Consider the following 19,905-nt stretch of genomic DNA (forward strand, 5'->3'; position numbering starts at 1 on the left):
CAGGTCTGGGCCGGCAGGGGCCCATGAGAGCCGGGGTCCACCGGGTTTTCTCCCAGTATCCCGCCGGCCCAGTCCGACCCTGCCCCCATAGCATGTCTAGAACTACTTTGATGCTGGAAACAACAACCTTTACAACCTCCCTATAACAAAATATAGATCATTGTGGGTCTCTCTACAGCTACGCTGAATAAGGCTGAAGGTACACGGAGCATTGGCTCCACTGCTCTCAGCCTTTTTGATACCTACAACCAAAAAGCTGGGTGTTGCATTTGAGATTCCAAATCGAACATACAATATACCCAGCAGCGGGCAGACCACACAACTGAAATTGCAATGCAGGTGTCTAATATTTTTGCACATAAAATAACATATTTCTGATACAAATTCCTGTATTATGCAAAATAGCATTTTTTGTATTTAGACCCTTATATCTACAGAAAAGGACTTACACAAACCTGTAAGCAGATTTAGAAAGCCCAGGTTATTCTGAAAAAAAAAATATGTATAATTTTCCTAGGTAAAGTAAACCCCACCGGAAATGCCAATTTGGTTTAGTAAGAGCTAAAGACAAATTCAGGAAAAATATCTTTAAAATGTCATGCGAAAGACAAAATCTGAAAAGTGACTGTTTAAAAGAGAAATTCACAAAAGTGGAGAAATCTGACATTTTTACTTTTATTTTGTTTCAAATATCACCACTTTTGTGAATTCTCCCCTGTGTGTGTCTCTTCCATGTGGGAAGACTTCTTTATGTCATGTTTTTTTTGGAAACCTTGGGGTTTATAATATGATAAAAATGTAGTCCTCCCTTTCAGTTCACAAATTTCTCAATATTTGGAGGAAAGCATGTGGTTGGGTGTCAAGCTAATGTACCCGAAGGTCTATTTTTTGCAACAAGCCACCTATTTTTTGGACTATTTTTGCAGAATACTCTGGAAATGACAAGTCTTAGTTTGTATTCTTTACGGGATCCCATGCTTAATATTTTTCCGCACGCATACACAGTAATACAGACACAAGGACAACACTGTTCATCACTATTTTCTTCTGTGTGACCTCTTTTAACTGCTGCAAAGTAATAGATGTTTTGCAAACAGTATTTACAATTTGTCCTTCACATTAACGCTGCCATCAAGGGCTATTTCTGGGGATAATTTATGCTACTGCATGAATGTATGGGTCACAGGTCAGCACTGTTTAATAAAACTGATGACATGTTTATCACGCACAATGACAGGAGGTGACTAAAGGAATCTTATATTTTCATTGTATGGATTAATGCCATGATATAAGAATCTATGTCATATAAATATTTCAGCAGAGTAATAGTTGCAGTGCTGTTTAGTATTATGTAGACTAAGCTTAAAGGGATACTGTCATGGAAAAACATGTTTTTTCCAAAAACACATCAGTTAATAATGCTGCTCCAGCAGAATTCTGCACTGAAATCCATTTCTCAAAAGAGCAAACAGATTTTTTTATATTCAATTTTGAAATCTGACATGGGGCTAGACATTTTGTCAGTTTCCCAGCTGATCCAGTCATGTGACTTGTGCCTGCACTTCAGTTAACTGTTATTTCTTCTACTTAATGTAACTGAATCAGTCTCAGTGGGACTTGGCTTTTACTATTAAGTGCTGTTCTTAGATCTTCCAGGGAACTGTTATCTTGTGTTAGGGAGCTGCTATTTTATTACCTTCCCATTGTTCTGTTGTTAGGCTGCTGGAGGGGAGGGAGGGGGTGATTTCACTCCAACTTGCAGTACAGCAGTAAAGAGTGATTGAAGTTTATTAGAGCACAAGTCACTTGACTGGGGGCAGCTGGGAAATTGACAATATGTCTAGCCCCATGTCAGATTTAAAAATTGAAAATAACAAAATCTGTTTGCTCTTTTGAAAAATGGATTTCAGTGCAGAATTCTGCTGGAGCAGCACTATTAACTGGTGCGTTTTGAAAAAAAAAAACATTTCTTCCCATGACAGTATCCCTTTAAAGGAGATCTAAATCCAGACCTTTTCCCCTATATTTGAATGTACACTACTCTGTTGGTAACCTTTTCCCAAGATTCACAGCTGCTCTTACATTTAATAAAATGTCTCCTGTTTGAATTTCTGGTTTCACAGGATTTCATTAATAAAACACAAGATGTTTAGTCTTTTGAATTAGGCACACAGGTTTATGTTCAAAGATAGGTGCATTCCTCTATGCTGCATCTATACCATTAATGTACAGTAAAAGTATACCTATTTAAAGAATGGGAAATTTTGAAGAATTTTTGTGTGTGTAACAAAGATGCAAAAGGTAATTTACTTGCCAGAGCACTTCCCCTGGTTTGGATGTGGTATGCTCTTTGCACCAGATGAAAATTAAGTCCAATTGAAAAGTTGCTTAGAACTAGCCATTCTATAACTTTAAGTTGAACTAAACGTTTAATTAAACTTTTCTTTCATTCAGGGAATAATTTACTTTTGCTTATGGAACTATGAACAGTGTTAGTTCCCTTTCATAGAATTTTGTCTCTTTGGTGAATGTGGCACTACACATTAATATCCACAACACAACATCACATGTAGAACTAACCAGTGATCTTCTGTTCTGATGATTAAAACAACCAAATATCAAACATCCCGATGCTCTTTCATCATTCCTCACTACTAGCTTCTCTTAATATCATACTTGTGTCAAACTGCTTCTTCCATTAAATCCCAGTTTAATTACTCTTTGAACTACCTCTACCTTCATTAGTAAATCAAATAGAACATACGCCTCATCTGTACGCCATCTTACTTATATTTTCATTGTGTTGCTTTCTGTTTAATTATAGTCTATAGTTTGTCTTATGGTGATATATTACAGAGACTGTCAAAACCCCTAAATATCCCCACAATGCAATAACACTTAACTGTTGCCATCAACAAAATGAACCAGAAGATCTTCACTAATTTATGGATTGTTATTTTATTGTTCCAAGAAGTGCCTTAAAATGGGATGCCCACCCCCACAGTCCAGTGTGTTGAACTGGAGCTGAATTGCCATAGGTCTCTGCACAAAGACCTGCGGACACCCCCATAAATAAAGTTTAGTAGTTCCATATTCATGAGAGGAGGGAGGAATTAGGCATACCTCATTCTATTCAGACATGCAATTTAGGGAGCAGCAGAGGATGCAGATGGCAAGGACCAGGCTAGACTGCACCAGTCAACACTCTTAACTGCACCTCATGTTGAATTTTTTATCAGACATGGGGTGCATAGTGCAGTCATTTGCCTAAACTCAAGTGCTCCATGCATTGGCATTATGGTATGTGCTTTGCACCATATAGCGCTATTGCATTCTTTCCAGGGGCATAGTATGGCCCAATTGTCGTGCAAATTTGGTAACAATTTCCACTTTCAATCTGGATGTGCTGATTGTTGGAATAATTTCTAAAATTCTCACATATTTGCATCTATCTACTTAATTCATAAAGTAGCAGCTTTTTAAATTCTCCTCAAATATGGCAGCCCCCTCATGGAGTAACATGGGGATGAGATGGGCAATGTAACAGCATTGGGCAAATACTTGTTTTGCAAAATTATAACTAATATGCAAAGACAATGTTATGAAAGATGAAAAAAATGGTGGCAGTATCTCTTTAAGAATGGAGCCCTGTTACAAGGCCCACATCTCTGCATCATCTTTATAAATTAGTCAGTTATGTTTTCGCTGATATTTTGCCACAATTCTAGTGACTAGTAGTAGTAGTAAATATATGGGACCTGTTATCCAGAATGATCGTGACCTGGGGTTTTCCAGATTGGATCTTTCTGTAATTTGGATCTTCATACCTTAAGTCTACTAGAACACTGTTGTCCAACTGGCGGCATGTGGGTCACCCACTTTGTGTGGCCCTCCAGATGAAAGTCTGCCTGCTGTATCTGCTTACCATGTGTAAAATTTAATAGGTATCACTACAGAGATTTACTGGCCCCTGCGTTGTTTAAACCTCAAATTCATACTGTAATCCTTTGTATTGTTCACACATTCAATCCCCCCTGCATTGTTCACATTGTTCACACCCTAAAGATCTGTACTGTTCACACCTGAGACCCAGACTGAAACTGCCCACATTATTCACCTGTTCACACCTGTTCAAAATGCTAATGGAGCACCAGCACTGTGTCACTTTATATAGTACATTTTAGTGTGGTCCTGATGGTTTTGGTCCTGCTCTGTTCTGCCCTATGCTCACTTTGTGTTCCATGCTCTGCCTGCCCTATGCTCCCTGTGTGTGTGCCATGCTTTGTCTGCCCTATGCTCACTGTGTGTGCCATGCTTTGCCTGCCCTATGCTCACTGTGTGTGCCATGCTTTGCCTGCCCCCATGCTCCCTGTGTTTGCCAGAATAGACATCTTCTATAACAGGGTAGCACAGAAGTAGCACAGAAGTAGCACAGAAGTTGGACAGCACTGTACTAGAAAATCATTGAAACATTAAAGAGATACTGATACCAGAAAATAACCTTTTTTTCTATCTATTATAACATTATCTTTGAATGCTATTTATAATTTTGCCATATACGTATTTGTCATATGCTTTTACATTACCTTTCTTACCCCCATGTTAGTCTATGAGGGGGCTGCCATATTTGTGCAGCAGGAGTCCGTTAGCATTAGAAACTCTAACTGACAGACTGAGATGGGACAGTGAGGTTGGCAAAAGAGTCAGGTTTAGGAACTTCAAGTAATAATTACTTACAAAAACAGAACTATCAACAAAAAATGATCAACGTGACCTATAGTAATTTTTAATGCACATTCATATTTTGAAAAGAAAAATTTTACTGTCAGTATCACTTTAAACCCAATAGGTTGGTTTTGCTTCCGATAATGATTAATTATTTCTTAGCTTCTTACAATGTATTGTTTTATTATTACAGAGAAAATTAGAATAACTTTTAAACATTTTAATTATTTGATTACAATGGAGTCTATGGGAGATTGCCTTCCCATAATGCAGAGCTTTCTGAACAATGGGATTCCAAATAATGGATCCTATACTTGTACTGTTTTTTTTTTTTATAGATGTCACTTTATTTTTTGGTTACTGATTCCAGCATATTCTGTACAGGTATTAAAATGTCATCAAGACCTTTGGACGCTGGAGCTCTATTAAAATATGTCCCACAAAACTTATAAAACAGACTTGATACACTCAGCTTATACAGTCATACACATATAAGACTAGGGCCACCTGGGGGCAGAAAACAGTAAACCTCTAGCTGACTGATTTCTGCCCGACCGAGGGCAGTAGTAGTAGTATGAAATGAATCCTAGCAATATTGACTGTGTTATGTAAGTGTTTTTGACTGTGTGGACTGTGGTTTTTTAGACATACTACATTATGTGCTGAAAGGAGAAAGCTTTTCCATGCCAAGGCAATAGTTGATCCTGTGTTTCTGAGGATGAACAAGGGGCAGACCTTAGATTCAGTGAGAAGTTGCCCACAGGAGTTACTATAAAAATATACCAGGAATAAGAAGAGAAACACAATTAAAAAGATAAGGCACTAATAATTAACTAGCCCAGATCCCAGGAAATAGCATTCTTGAAATGCCAATAAACCTGTAACAAGAAACAGGTGTTGGTACAGCAATTTTAATTATCTAGAAATTCCAGTACTTTAGCTACCTACAGCATGTGGCTATGGAATAAATTATCAGTGTCTGGATATCTGAGGTCCTGTGATTTATCTACGCTTGCATTTAAATTTTGCAGCCTGTTGATCTTTTTTTTCACAAATTCAAATTTAGAATTTCAAAAAAAAATCTAAAAAAAAATATAATTTCAAAAAAGATGCAGAGTTCATGTAGAAGTCAAAAGAAATTGTCCTAGACAAAATGGTTTTTTTTTTTTAAAAAAATTTAGCTTGTAAACTCACAAATTCAAGGTAGTCAAGTTTTTTCCCCACAATTTTATTCAATCAAGTTTGTTATATTCTGAATTTTTTTAATACATACCCAAACATTTATTTGAAGTAAGAAAAAACTCTACACAAATTAGATTTTTGATAAATAGGCCTCTTTTCATAGCAGCAGATACAGTAAAACACATTGAATGTAAGGTCGATTAGATGTACATGTGAATTAGCCTGCGTGGAATGATTAAGAAGATGATACTGTTTGCTTTTTTCATTTTACTAAGGTAGCTATTGACTTAAACCATTTGTACTTTGAATCCTTGTATATCATGTGGTGAATTAAGTAGTTGTGCAAACAAGTGTTCAAGAGTTCATATGCACAAGGGTGCACCAGTTTAATAGGACAATGTTACTCATTTCTTTTAGACTGTAGGGATCATCATGATGCTGTTTGTTTAGATATGTTCTCTACCACACTATGGGACCTTCCAGGAACATCTGTAAGCTATATATTCATTTTGGAGACAAAATGGGGATGTTGCCAATAGCAATCAATCAGATCAGTCTAACTAACTAGCTCATGATCATTAAAGGTTTAAAGTTTATTTGTGCATAAGTGCTTCATAGAAAGTTTATAAAATAATTACATTGCTAATCTGTATATATACTTGGTAGGGTGGTGTCTTTTTTGTATTTTCTTCTTTCTTGTTGTTTAGCCTTGGTGCAAAATATCATTATAATCATTTGATTATCTACTTTGGTGTACAATATTTGTTATTCTTTTCTCCCTATTCAATATACATGAATATATGCTACTTGCATGCTTTTGAGCTGTAGTGTTGAGCCATAAATCTGTAACCTGCAAATTTAAAAAAACAAAATGAAACTAAAATACATTTAAAAAATGTAATAAGTAATATAGTAAATACAATGCTTAGTAATATGCGACTAGGAGGTTTCATGTACACAATCCTGCGCTACTTTATTGTTTGATAAAAGTCTTTATAGGATTTATAGTGCAAAGTTTGGGCTTTAAAAATAATGATCAAAAGTAAAATGAAAATAGGTGATGCTGGAATAAAACAACTGTGAATCTGGTATCAGTAAAAAAATACTGTAAGAAAAGCACAGCCACTGTTATAGTATGAGATTCCTAGGTTAAGTACTCTTCGTTTTTATAGTCTCTCTTGGGAAAACTTTTGTAAGATACATTTCTTTTTGTCGAGTACAATTGGACTGATTGGTTTGTGCTATGCATCCACTCTAATGGATATAATGCAGGGTCCTAAAGTATTTATCTAAATGTTCTATCTGTCACTCCTCATTTAGTTGAAACAAGGAATTAAACCCAGGCATAGAGCTGCTGACAGCCTGCAAAAGCATTAGAAGGCTTGATATTAGATGCAGAAGCTTACTTACCGCTAATGATATCTTGAATCAGTCTCTCTGGCATTGTGGCTGACATCTTGAATAAGTCTCCATGGAGCTGTTGGCCATCTTGGATTTCCTTGTGTGGGAATGTACCAGCCATCTTAGTTCCTCATCTGAAAGCATTTCAGAATGATTGCCAATTCGGAGAAGAAGTGACTTAGGATTTTAGATACAACATATAGTGCTTTTGCAACTATCCAAGCCCGTGACTAAGTCTTATATTTTGCTGAATTATGAATTCTACCATGACATTTTATATATAATATATATATAATATATATTTTTTTAAACTCTAAACATTTTTTTTGTGTAAGACGTGTTACAAAAAAAAATAAAAACAATAAAAATGTGCTGTTTTCATAAGTATTCCATCCCTGGATTGTGTAAACTTAGTTTCCACAATCCGGGGATGGAATACTTGTGTAAACAGCACAGCACAAGGTAAAACTGTCCTCCTCCAGTATTTAGTGTAAGAGATGTAATAAATTATGCAAACTATTGAGCTGTCAATAGGTTCGCCCCACAACTTATGTCTCAACTCTATTAACTCATACAAAAGACGCAGCTGCTGTCTTGTCTACTGAGCTGCTGGTTTGGTTGAAGTCATCTCCATCTGCAGCATAGATTTCTAGTTTTTTCACCTTATATATGGATCATGTGCCATGTTTTGCACAAAGGTCCTCAGATGCATAGGGCAAACTAGATGATTTCCTAGTTCAGCAAGGATTTGTGGACCTCCCAACCTCCTCTTTACTGCTTCTGTGCATATCATCCCGATTATTCTCTTTGTGTACCACTGTTTATGCTTCATGATGAAAGTGAAGGGGTGGGAGGCTATGCCTAAGTACCCATGACAAGGGGTCTGAGGAGATGTGTTTTAGGGGCAGATTCACTAAGCTCGAGTGAAGGATTCGAATGAAAAATACTTCGAATTTCGAAGTATTTTTTGGGTACTTCGACCATCGAATTGGTTAAATTCGTTCGAATTCGATCGAAATCGAATGATTCGAACTAAAAATCGTTCGACTATTCGACCATTCGATAGTCGAAGTACTTGCCCTTTAAAAAAAACTTCGACCCCCTACTTCGGCAGCTAAAAGCTACCGAAGTCAATGTTAGCCTATGGGGAAGGTCCCCATAGGCTTGCTAACCTTTTTTTGATCGAAGGATTTTCCTTCGATCGTTGGATTAAAATCCTTCGAATCGTTCGATTCGAAGGATTTAATCGTTCGATCGAACGAAAAATCCTTCGATCGTTCGATCGAAGGATTAGCGCTAAATCCTTCGACTTCGATATTCGAAGTCGAAGGATTTCAATTCGAGGGTCGAATTTCGAAGTATTTTTTACTTCGAAATTCGACCCTTAGTGAATCTGCCCCTTAAGGTCTGAAGGGCAGCTTTGGAAATTACTTAACACTATAGAGCATGCCAAAGGGTACAAAGTCCCAGAGGACACAGTTGATTCAGTTTTTAGGAAGTGGAAGTTGTATTAAACCATTTTTCACTACAAATAGTCACCCTCAACACTCTCTGACTCTTTGAGCAGACAAGGAGATTTTTGAGAGATGCAAGGCAAAGGCAGACAATCACTTTGAAGGACTTACTGAGGTAGAGGTTAAGAATGGAACATAGGTGTACCAGTCAAGGATATCAAAAGTGTGGCATACCATTGGCCTGTATGGGAGTGGCATAAAAAGGCTTCTAGGAACCATGTGAAATCATTTTTGAAATTTTCCAAAAGGCATTGGATAAACACATGTGTGATGTGGGAAAAGGTAGAGCTTTCTTGTCAAAGCAATATGTGTAGTGCCAACACTGCCCACACTTAAATAATTAACAATAATTAATTATATAATTTGACAGCATCATGTACTGGGGCAACTTTTCATCACAAGGGACTGTGCATCTTGTTAAAACAGAAGGAATGATGGGAGCTGGAACATAGAGGGAAAGACTGAAAGCACAACACAGTAATATTAATACACAATAGTAATACTGATTCCACAAAGTAAATATCCTAAAATGGTCCATAATAAAGCTGGCATAGACGCAAAGATCCGATTATATGAATCATTGAACGATTGGACTTTCCCATCTCCCGAACTGTCACTAACCATTCAGATCAAAGTCTTACCATTCTGACCAAATAACGTAGTTAAAGAACAGATCAGCCGATGTTCTGCCCCTGACAGCAATCGTACAATAGACAAAGCTAGTGACAGTCTCCCACTGAAAATCGTACGATCGGCAATACACGCAGAGATATTACCCGCAGCCGAAAGAAATTTTCTAACCTGTCCGATCGACCAAACAACCAATCTCCGCCGGACGAAAAATGTTGGGACTCTCCACACACGGTCCGAAAATCATACGAATACACGATTCGTATGATCGGATGGTTGCGTCTATGGCCAGCTTAAGACTTGATCTCAATCTATATATATCTATTAAGGTGTACATGTGTCCTTTGACTAACACTTGGCACAATGTAAAATGTGGTAAAATAAATGCAAATAAATTATTTAAGTATTACATCACACAACAAAACTTTAAATCACGTTTTTCCTATTTATGCTATGCTAAATGACTAAAGTATGTATGGGGCATACCCAAATGATTTAAATCTGTTATTGCTGCAAAGATGCTTTACAAATTAATTGTACATTTTTTTGTACATTTTTTGGTGCTTTGGAATAAAAATTGCACAGAGAACAATCTTTTCAGAAAAGGATTGTTTATTAAGTGAAGTAAGGGAATAGGTCAAGGAATACTTCTGCAAGGCACCTTGATGCCTTAATTCATGGATTGTGTTAGTCATGTTTACCACTTAACTGTAATTCTTCATTGTATTGTTATACAATATTATAGAGGCTAAACATGTAACAGATTTGTAATAAAATGCAGTCATTAAGAGAGTTGTCCTGTAAACTAACATATTTTTAAAGGGGTAGTTCACCTTTCAGTTGATATTTAGTATGTTATTGATTGATTCTTAGCAACTTTATAATTGGTCTAATTTTTTTTCAGTTTGTGAATTGTTAGCCTATTTTATTGACTCTGACTATTTCCAGCGCTCAAATGGAGATCACCAATCCCTGCAACCAAGAAATAAAACTGTGTGGGGATTATGTTTTATCTTTCATCCTATACCTGTACCAGAGGAGAAACTCAGAAATGTGAATGGGGCTGTATGTTCAGTAGACCAGAGCTGTTCAACTTAAGACACTATTAAGGCAATATTTTATTCATACAGTCTGCTTGTCGATCTGTATATTATTGCAGTATTTGATGATTTAGCTTGCCTGTAGTATTTGCCTGTAAGTTCCATGTAAAGTTTTGGAGCTTAACCCTTTAAACTAAACATATTCAACTTTTAAGCATGCTGTATTTTAACATGGTATTCTCAATGGACATTTAGGGGTAAATTTATCAAAGAGTGAAGTTCCGCCACTAGAGTGAAATTCCGCAGCTCTCAATTAATTTCTATGGGATTTTGAAAGGCGTATTTATCAATGGGTGAAAGTTCACCCTTTGATAAATACGCCTAAAAAAATCCCATAGAAATGAATGGAGGGTGGTGTAATTTCACTCTAATGGTGGAACTTCACTATTAACTTCACTCTTTGATAAATATACCCCAAAGGGTCTAGTTCCTTTTACAAACAAAAACAACTCTTCTGTCTGAACATCCACCTTGTTGTTGATTAAATACTACACAAAGGTCACTAGGAAACTCAACAGAATGGAGTTTCCTAGTGACCTTTGCAAGTGATAGATGGCAAACATATCTAAACCATAGAATTAGGCTTTTAGTATTGCCTAAAAGTCAGGGTGGCAGGGTACAAATTGCAAATAAAATAAAAAGCACAATGTGTTTGCCATCATAAAGGACATGCAAGGCAGGAATTAGAGGGGATGGGAGATGCAAGGGAGCACTGACTGAGAAACAAGTTGCAAAAAACCTGAAGAAAAATACTGTTTAGAACAGGGGTCCCCAACCGCCGGGCAGTGGCCCCCTAGGCCGCCGAGCCTAGGGGGCAATTAATGGGGCACAACAAATTGGATGCCATCACACCAGAATTGGATGCTGACCCCCTCCCGACCCCCCCTTCCAGTCCCCTGGCCAAAAAAGGTTGGGGACCACTGGTTTAGAATATCAGAATATCCACATACAGTCTAAATGACAATAGAGGACCCAAAATATGTATAAATCTGACAAATAAAGCTACAGGAATACTATTTAGACAGTCTCCAGTATTTCATTTATAAATTTTAAATGTTGAGGGGTTACATGGATCAAAAAACATATAGAAGCTATTTATGTTAAATGCTGTTTCAATTTCCACCAATTTTTCCACTTTGCAACTAGTCCCTTGTTTAGTAAATAAACCCCAGAAAAGTGAAAAAACAGAGCTTACATGAATACTTCTATAAAGACATGTAACCCATGATCATTTTATAATAGAGTGACACAAATGCAATTAGATACTAACAAAGACAGCTGAAATTAACTGAATGTAAATCAATCCATTCTATTTACTGACTCCCTTAGTCAGCTGCATTAAAAGTAAAATGTTTTAATTAAAGGTACTGTCAACAAGTTGGAATAAAGCCATCATTTTCATAAGACCATTTCTAGAGAATTCCTTAACCTTTGCATCTGTTGTTATGATAACTAATAGACGTTATTACACTTCACAGTGCTATTGCTCCCCTAAAGTAACTGTTAGTGGAGTGGAGCTGGGTGAAATATATATATATATATATATATATATATATGTATATATATATATATATATATATATATATTGGAACTAGTATTTAGGGGATCTTTTGCCTCATATGTGTAGGTTTTTATTCAATTTATAGTTTCAAGGTGGTACTTAAGTAGGTTATCAAAAAGGGTCCCTGTCATATAAGAGCAACCTGACAAATGGGCTGGAGTTCTTATCTTTAAATTGCATACTGTATGCCTGCTGGGACTCCCAATAATGTATTTTGATGAGCTCTTCCCTCTGAATTCACCCAGGAACCTTAGGATATAACAGACAATTATGAATTAGCTCTTGAGAGTTGGCTTGCTGCCGACTGTACTTCTATCAGCTAGAGTATTAGTACAAATGCACATTCTTTTAACCTCCTCTTGGCATTTAATCCATACATGTTTCGAGCCTAAATATCACAAAGGCCATTTTGTAGTATAATTTCTAGAATTTCCACAAAGCAGGAACAAAGCTGTGAGCAGTGTTTTATTTCTTAGTGTAAACCAGTGTCTATGGAATTCTCATCTTGATCTAATACGTATATTGGAAAGTGGTATTGCTACCTTTGAAAGCACATGGAATTCATTATCCCCTTTCACCTTCTTAAACAGAATACATTTACACAATTTTCTAAATTGAATGAAAGTATTTCAAATGAAACGATATATATATATATATATATATATATATATATATATATATATATATATATATATATATATATATATATATATATAATATACACAAAAGCCATGCATATCTTGTAAAATATATCCTTATAAATGGTGAGTTCTGATGTCATTTCTGTCACATGATTCACTAAAACGTGTGTATTATAATAAATAAAGTACCCCCAGTTGCAAAATATGAGGATATTAGAAGTTACTTTGGAGTTCCATGATCTGTATAATCACGGTAACTTATAATATCCTTCTATTTTACAAGAGGGGGTACTTTATTCACTATATATATATATATATATATATATATATATATATATATATATATATATATATATATATATATATATATATATATATATATATATATATATATGAATACATTTATATCACATTATCATGGCATCCTTTAAATTATCTCAAGACATCTCACTTAGTTTAATCTCAAATTAAAAATGTTTCTCAACTTGATTTAGTGATTTATACATTTTCTAGTATTTTCTTGCCTGATCAGTCTAGCAGCTGACTTACCCAAGAACACACAGAAAGAAAATAACTAGAGCGGAAGAATAGCAAGAACTGAAAACTTAAAAAACACAAAGGTTTTTTGGATATTGATAAATGTTATGTAACTATATAGTAATGTCTATATGACATTTGTATTTGACAAATAAATATCATAAAATATTGAGTTAGGACACTAACATTAAACCTCAATTTCCTTCCAGCAGAACCTGCTATTTGCATGAACAAAGTTCTATGATCATCTTTTTTATAGAAAAGTAATTCAGTTGAGGTATTTAGACTATGATGAGTTAAAAAAAGGCCATTAGTGGTAGAAAGGTTTATTGTGCAGTGGCATGGGGCCTGTGTGTTAAGCTATAAACTTAATTTGATGAATGATAGAATTAAACCTGCCAAGGTTGATATATTTATGAACCAGCAATGTTATTAGAATGTCAAGGGGCTCATTTACAAGGACTCTTTGTATGAAATACTAAGTTGCAACCACATTTAAAATAAATAAATAAATAACAGTCTGAATAGGTTACTTATTTTTGGTCTGTAACAACAGCATGTACCTGCTCCTCCCATATAGAGTGCTGTAACTACCATCCGAGGGCACTTCCTGGTTTCACATTTATCAAGTTTTAAATGGCCCCTATAACTTCAAATATTTCTGCTACACATGGTCAGGAGGCTCCTCTTGTGTTCCTACATTATAAGGCTTCCAATTAGCTAATTTACAAGCTCAGTCTAAACAGATTTAGAGGCATATTTATCAAATGGTGAACTCTAACTTTTACTCATAGATCAATATGCCTCTTAAAATACCATTGGAATAAATAGAGAGTGGTGGCATTTTACTGTGATAAACTCTGATTTCACATTTTCATACATCTTCCTTGTATTGTCTGTGTTAGCTGTGTTCTTGATCTTGACCCCACTGCATCTCCCACACCTACAGATTCCAAATCCCATCTGTTCAATGCTGCCATATATACATTAGATTTGCAGTCTGATTTAAGGGGACTATGTACAACACCTAACCATATGCTCCTGAAATGTATCCTTTATTATGGCAGGTACTTATGATAACTGAAATTTGAAAAATGATGCCCATAGACTCCATTGGGTGAACAAAAATTGTTGCGCGTCAAAATAATTTGTCGCCCATAGACTTCAATGCATTTCTGCTGTTTTGCATATTTTCGGCAAATCAAAATGATTCGCCCATCACTAGTTCCTTTCCATACAATGGTACTGTATTTGTTGTTAGTAGAGGACTGGTTTAAAATGATAATGGGCACTGGCTGCTTTCATGTTGAGAAATCCTGTGTTAAATATTTTCTATTTCTTTAAATTTTCTACAAATTTACTCCACACATCAACCATCTGCTTTCCTGCCACCATTTCTAAAGGATGCCCACAATGATTTCTCCATTATAGCTATTGTCTCTTTCTTCTAAGAAAACATTGTCTTGGTGGTAAACACAACCCCAAGCATTGTATTACATTTGCTATACTCAATGAGTCCTGTGAATGCACATAATTCAGAAATTGGTTGCATTTTGAGCTTTATTAAATCCACTTCAATAGACATAATTCAGTAAGAATGTAATATAGTGGCATAGTCATTCACTACTTTTGGGATTAAATGAGACATTAGTGTATGACAGTTTGTGAAACATATGAAGACTCTGAGGTCAAGATAACAATGAAAAAATAAATTTGCTTTTACTGTGAATACCACAGCACAAATTATTATTTCACCTTTTACAGAAAGTTGTTTATTCAAAATGCATTTCCCCACGTCTTACTGGGTAATGTAATAAAAGTTGCTTAATGCAAAATATTCACAATACGAAAAAATTATTCCTTTGCATGAACAATTTTTCCTCCACAAATTTAATAAAGCCTTTGCAAACCTGAAAACTACTTTCCATCTTGCTAATGGAAGAAAAAGTGTGAATTTTATAGTTTATACCTGTTCAGAGTATACAGTATGGTATAAAACTTGTTTTTGTCATTATTTTGGGGCTAAAATAGTCTTTAAAATTCACAATGTAATGCTTGTTTAGTGAAGAATATTACATTGTGAAATGTACATTTTTGTTCTTGTTTATGCAAATATTTTTTCTGTTTATGACTTTTAGTACATTCTCCCCATAGAAAGTACAAGTCCTTATCTCATGTTTTTTAATGTAATTTAAGATATTCTAATATGAAAGTTATATATATATATAGAATGATGTGAATATCAGAAAGTATACAAAGGTTTCTAATATGATATAATAATCCACTGGCTGTATTATGTTCTCCATTGTTAGTATGTTAGTTCTCCTTTAACCTGCCAAGGGTTAAGGGAGAACTAAACTCTAATAACAAATATAGGTAGAAATGTTGTATTTTATATACTGAATTTACCAGCCTAAAATTTCTAAAACAGTAATGATTTAGTCTTTGAAAGTTGTACATAGGGGGTCATCAACTTGGATTTTGTCTATAATGTCAGCGATAATCACATACGCAATGTGGTCTTGGGCAGCTGTTGAGAAGGGGGTCATCCCAAATCATCAAGCAGAAAATAAGGTGCATATATCATCAAATCTAAAGCTACAGGCATAATTATTACATTATGATGCAAACTGCACTGGTTTATGAGCTGCCATGTAATGAAAATCTGAATTAATTACAAATTAGCCTTGTTTTGTGACTTTTGTCTTTTATAGACAGTAGTATTACACAAGAGCAATGCATATCCTGATAATGATATCCTTATAAATAGTGCTCACTGTTTTCATTAGTCATAAGACTTTTATAATAATGTACCCCCTGTTGTAATTCAAAAGGATAATAGAAATCACCTTTGAGTTCCATAACCAGGGATGTAGCGAACTGCCGATTTGGTGTTCGCGAACGCCGTTCGCGAACACCGGCAAAAAATTCGAACGTTCGCGGACAGTTCGCGAACTTCGAACACCCGCTAAAATCGTTCGATTCGAACGATCGAAGGATTTTAATCATTCGATCGAAGGATTTTCATTCGAATCGAACGATCGAAGCCATTCGATCGAATGCTTTTCATTCGATCGAATGCTTACAATCATTTGAATGAATGGAAATCGTTCGATTTTTAGCGGTCGAAGGAATTCGAATGGTCGAATGGTCGAACGATCGAACGCGAACTCAAAATGCGAACGTTCCCAAACGTTTGCGAACATTCGGCGGACGCGAACGGTCGAAGTTCGCGCGAACTAGTTCGCAGCAGAACAGTTCGCTACATCCCTATCCATAACCTGTCCATGTCTTTATATGGTCATGGAAATCAGACTTCTGATATCCTTATGTATTTTAGAGATGAAGAATGCACTAGAATTTTTGACTATGGGTTCTTAAAAGGAATAGATGTTAAATACATTCCTGGGTCAAATAAACAATATCTAATTAGACTCTATGTATTGCACAGGTTCTCTCTGACTTTAATGGTATTTGTCAACTATGGAGGAGGTGGCTATTGGTTCTTTGAACATGCTCCTTGGAACGGTAAGCAAAATATCCCATAAAAAATCAAGTATCTGCATCCAAGAACCTTTTAAGCAAATCAGCAATCTCCTCATTGATCCATAAGAGAAAAAGAATTACTATAGACCACCATCTGCTTACTAGGTATGGGTATTTAACAATGAACCCTGTCTTAACTTCATAAAAGCCACTTCGACAAATCAGCAGGACCATATTGATCCTCAGATAGGCTGGAGATTGCTAAATGTATTTTCTTGATGCTCTCGAGAACCATTATATTCCTGATCTTGAATTCATTTTTTTAACCTCAACCCTGCTGCACAGTGAAAAATGACTTCTGAAAACTATTATAACATTTTCACACAGGACCTACCGAATAATTACTAATTTGTACAGTATTTTGGATCAGTTTTAGTAGAACACTTTTGTAATAGAAGGAGCAATATTAACCTTATTATGTGGAATTACCCACTAATGTTATTATAAACAATATTTAATATTTTAGTAGAGACAGCTGGTTATTTGTACAAATACTGTATATTTAATCTAATAATATAGATTTTGCCCTGTTTATGTAATTTTTGTAAATATTTTGTTACAGGACTGACAATTGCAGATTTGGTTATGCCTTGGTAAGTATTTGTTCACAGCTTCCTGCTAATACTATTTTCTCACACATAGAATTGCAGGGGAAAATATTATTACAAGTGGTTTTAGAACAAAGACAACAACAGCTCATTATAAATTTGAATAATATCTGTGTTGCTATAATATGCTAATATTCTAAACTGGGATTGTTTAATTAAACCATTTAGATTAGTAGTTTTGTCCTAAAAGTCTATGAAGAGTCTCATTTATCCAGGTCATGATGTACAGTATCTAGTAGAATTAAGTGGTAAGGAATTCCCTACCACTTCATTTGAACTGAAGAAGCCAGTCGGATGTGGCGAAACATTTTCAAGAAAAACTATAAGGGGGTTATTTATCAAAGGTCAAATTTATTTATTATGTGAGTTTTTTAAACCTCAAATGAACTTGAATGAACTCACAACTCAATTGGTTTTTTATTTAAGAAAATATTTCAATGGAATAAACTCGAATCAGCCCGAAAACTCGAATTAATCAAGTTTTCAGAGAAAAAACCTTGAATCGCTCAAATTGGTCAAGTGTTTGAGTGAAACCCTCCATAAAAACTTGAACATCATGAAGGCTATTAACATCTTCAAATGGGGTGTAATAAATCTTGAAAAATTCTAGTTTTTTTTTTTTAAAAAAAGTATACAAACATCTGAGAGAAATTTGGAACATTTGTGGATACCCAGACTGGGCCTTTATCACAGCAAAATCAAAGACAAGCAAAAAGACCAAACCAAGAAAAAGCATAGCAGGTGAAGCAACGTAGTCATCCCATATGTGGCGGGAACATCAGAAAAATGTTGGATAATTTTCAAATAAAGTTGTTGTACCGTTTAGCTAGTCACAGGGCAAAAAAATAACAAAAGGGTGTTATAAAGGTCATACCTTTATTGGCTAACTAAGATAATAATAGAAAGCTTTCATTGTTACATAGTACATAGTTTCAGAACATATTAGTTTAGTTAGTGAGAATTTTCAAGAAACATCACATTCCTGTGTATTTCAAACCCAGTAACACCCTAAGACAGGTGCACCCTAAAGACCTAACATCAAAGTACATGAAGAGCAATGTGGATGATGCTGTCCAATGAAGTGTAGAGTGCTCTGATCTATACATTGGGGAGACAAAACAACTGCTTTGTTAGAGATTGGTCCAAAATAGAAAGGCTAACTCCTCAGGACTAGACTGAGCATTCTATCTACATCTCAAGGAAAAGGGACACTGATTTGAGGACAACAATGTGCACATATTGGACAGAGAGGACAGATTCTTGGAAAGAGATGTAAAAGAGGCCATTTATGCCAAAGTGAAACAGAGGAGGAGGCCTGCAACACCGCTTGTCATCAACGTACAATGCCACTTTGAGATCCTTACCCCGGTGGCTTCACAACAATTCACACTTCCAGTCTTGTAAATTGAAAGATTGACACCTGCCGCAAGGAAAATCATGATACTATTGTGACTGGATCACATTTTCACAAATCTTTTTCAGCCAACACATTATTGAAGTTCAGCAGAGCCATTGTGATTGCATATCTATGACTTTACTACCCTCAAGGGTTTAAACAAAGGGGAATTCCTTACCACTTGAGTTGAACTGAAGTAACCACTCGGATTAGTGGTGAAAATTTTTATTTTTCACCACTAATCCGAGTGGTTACTTCAGTTCTAAGGGGCTTATTTACTAAAATCCTAATTTATCTCATAATATTAATAAAAAAAGCTCAACCAAACTCCCATGCCCAATTTTAGCTTATTCAGTAATAAAAAAAACTTTATTTAATCTGATTGTGAAAAAGCTTGATACAGTCGAGAAAAACTCAAATCGTTAGTTTTTTTCTGGATTTTTTCGTGTTTTCCTGAAAACTGTGGAAAATGTGGATGTCAGGCTAAACCCAGAGCAGACCATGATAACTTCAAATTGGGATAGGTGCCTCTCCCATTGACTTATACAGATCATAAACAGGTCTGAGTTGGTGGATTTTTAGATTTGGGCTTTTCACAGCATTGGGGTAAAATAAATCTCAAAAAAATTAATTTTTTTCCTCTAAAAAGGAGATTTTCACCTTTAACAAATAACCCCCTAAATGTCAAGTTGCCTTTGACTTAATTTTACTATATTCTATGTTACAAGTGTTGATTGACTAGTAAATTATCCTTGCCCTGCTCCTACACAGGGAACTCTAATCAACTGCTTTACCATCATCTTTACCACTGGAGAAACATGTGCACCTGCTGCCTTTTACAGCACAATGCATTTTACTAGGTATACATGGTTAAATGGCAAATACATAGCTTTTGCATGCACCATCTAGCTTAGTTGTGCCAATATTCCACTCTCCAGCTTTTGCAAACTATAGTCAGACACACACAGAGATACGGATATCTAGGCTCACTCTATATATACAGTGTATTGTGTATTCACTGCATTTTCAAATCAGAGGAGATTGTGTACTGTATTATATGTGCT

At 35.5% G+C, this 19,905-nt stretch overlaps 1 protein-coding gene across 1 annotated transcript in view; it reads left to right on the forward strand.

Moving 5' to 3' along the window:
* The window catches only part of LOC108695792 (heparan-alpha-glucosaminide N-acetyltransferase), a 208,757-nt gene that overhangs the window by 78,608 nt on the left and 110,244 nt on the right, over positions 1–19,905 (forward strand). Inside the window, exons 8-9 of the mRNA XM_041568935.1 lie at positions 16,743–16,819; positions 17,400–17,430. Of these exons, the coding sequence (XP_041424869.1) occupies positions 16,743–16,819; positions 17,400–17,430 (108 nt within the window). The remainder of the gene's footprint in view (positions 1–16,742; positions 16,820–17,399; positions 17,431–19,905) is intronic.

The sequence above is a fragment of the Xenopus laevis genome, chromosome 7L, assembly GCF_017654675.1.
Source record: "Xenopus laevis strain J_2021 chromosome 7L, Xenopus_laevis_v10.1, whole genome shotgun sequence".
Taxonomy (NCBI): domain Eukaryota; kingdom Metazoa; phylum Chordata; class Amphibia; order Anura; family Pipidae; genus Xenopus; species Xenopus laevis.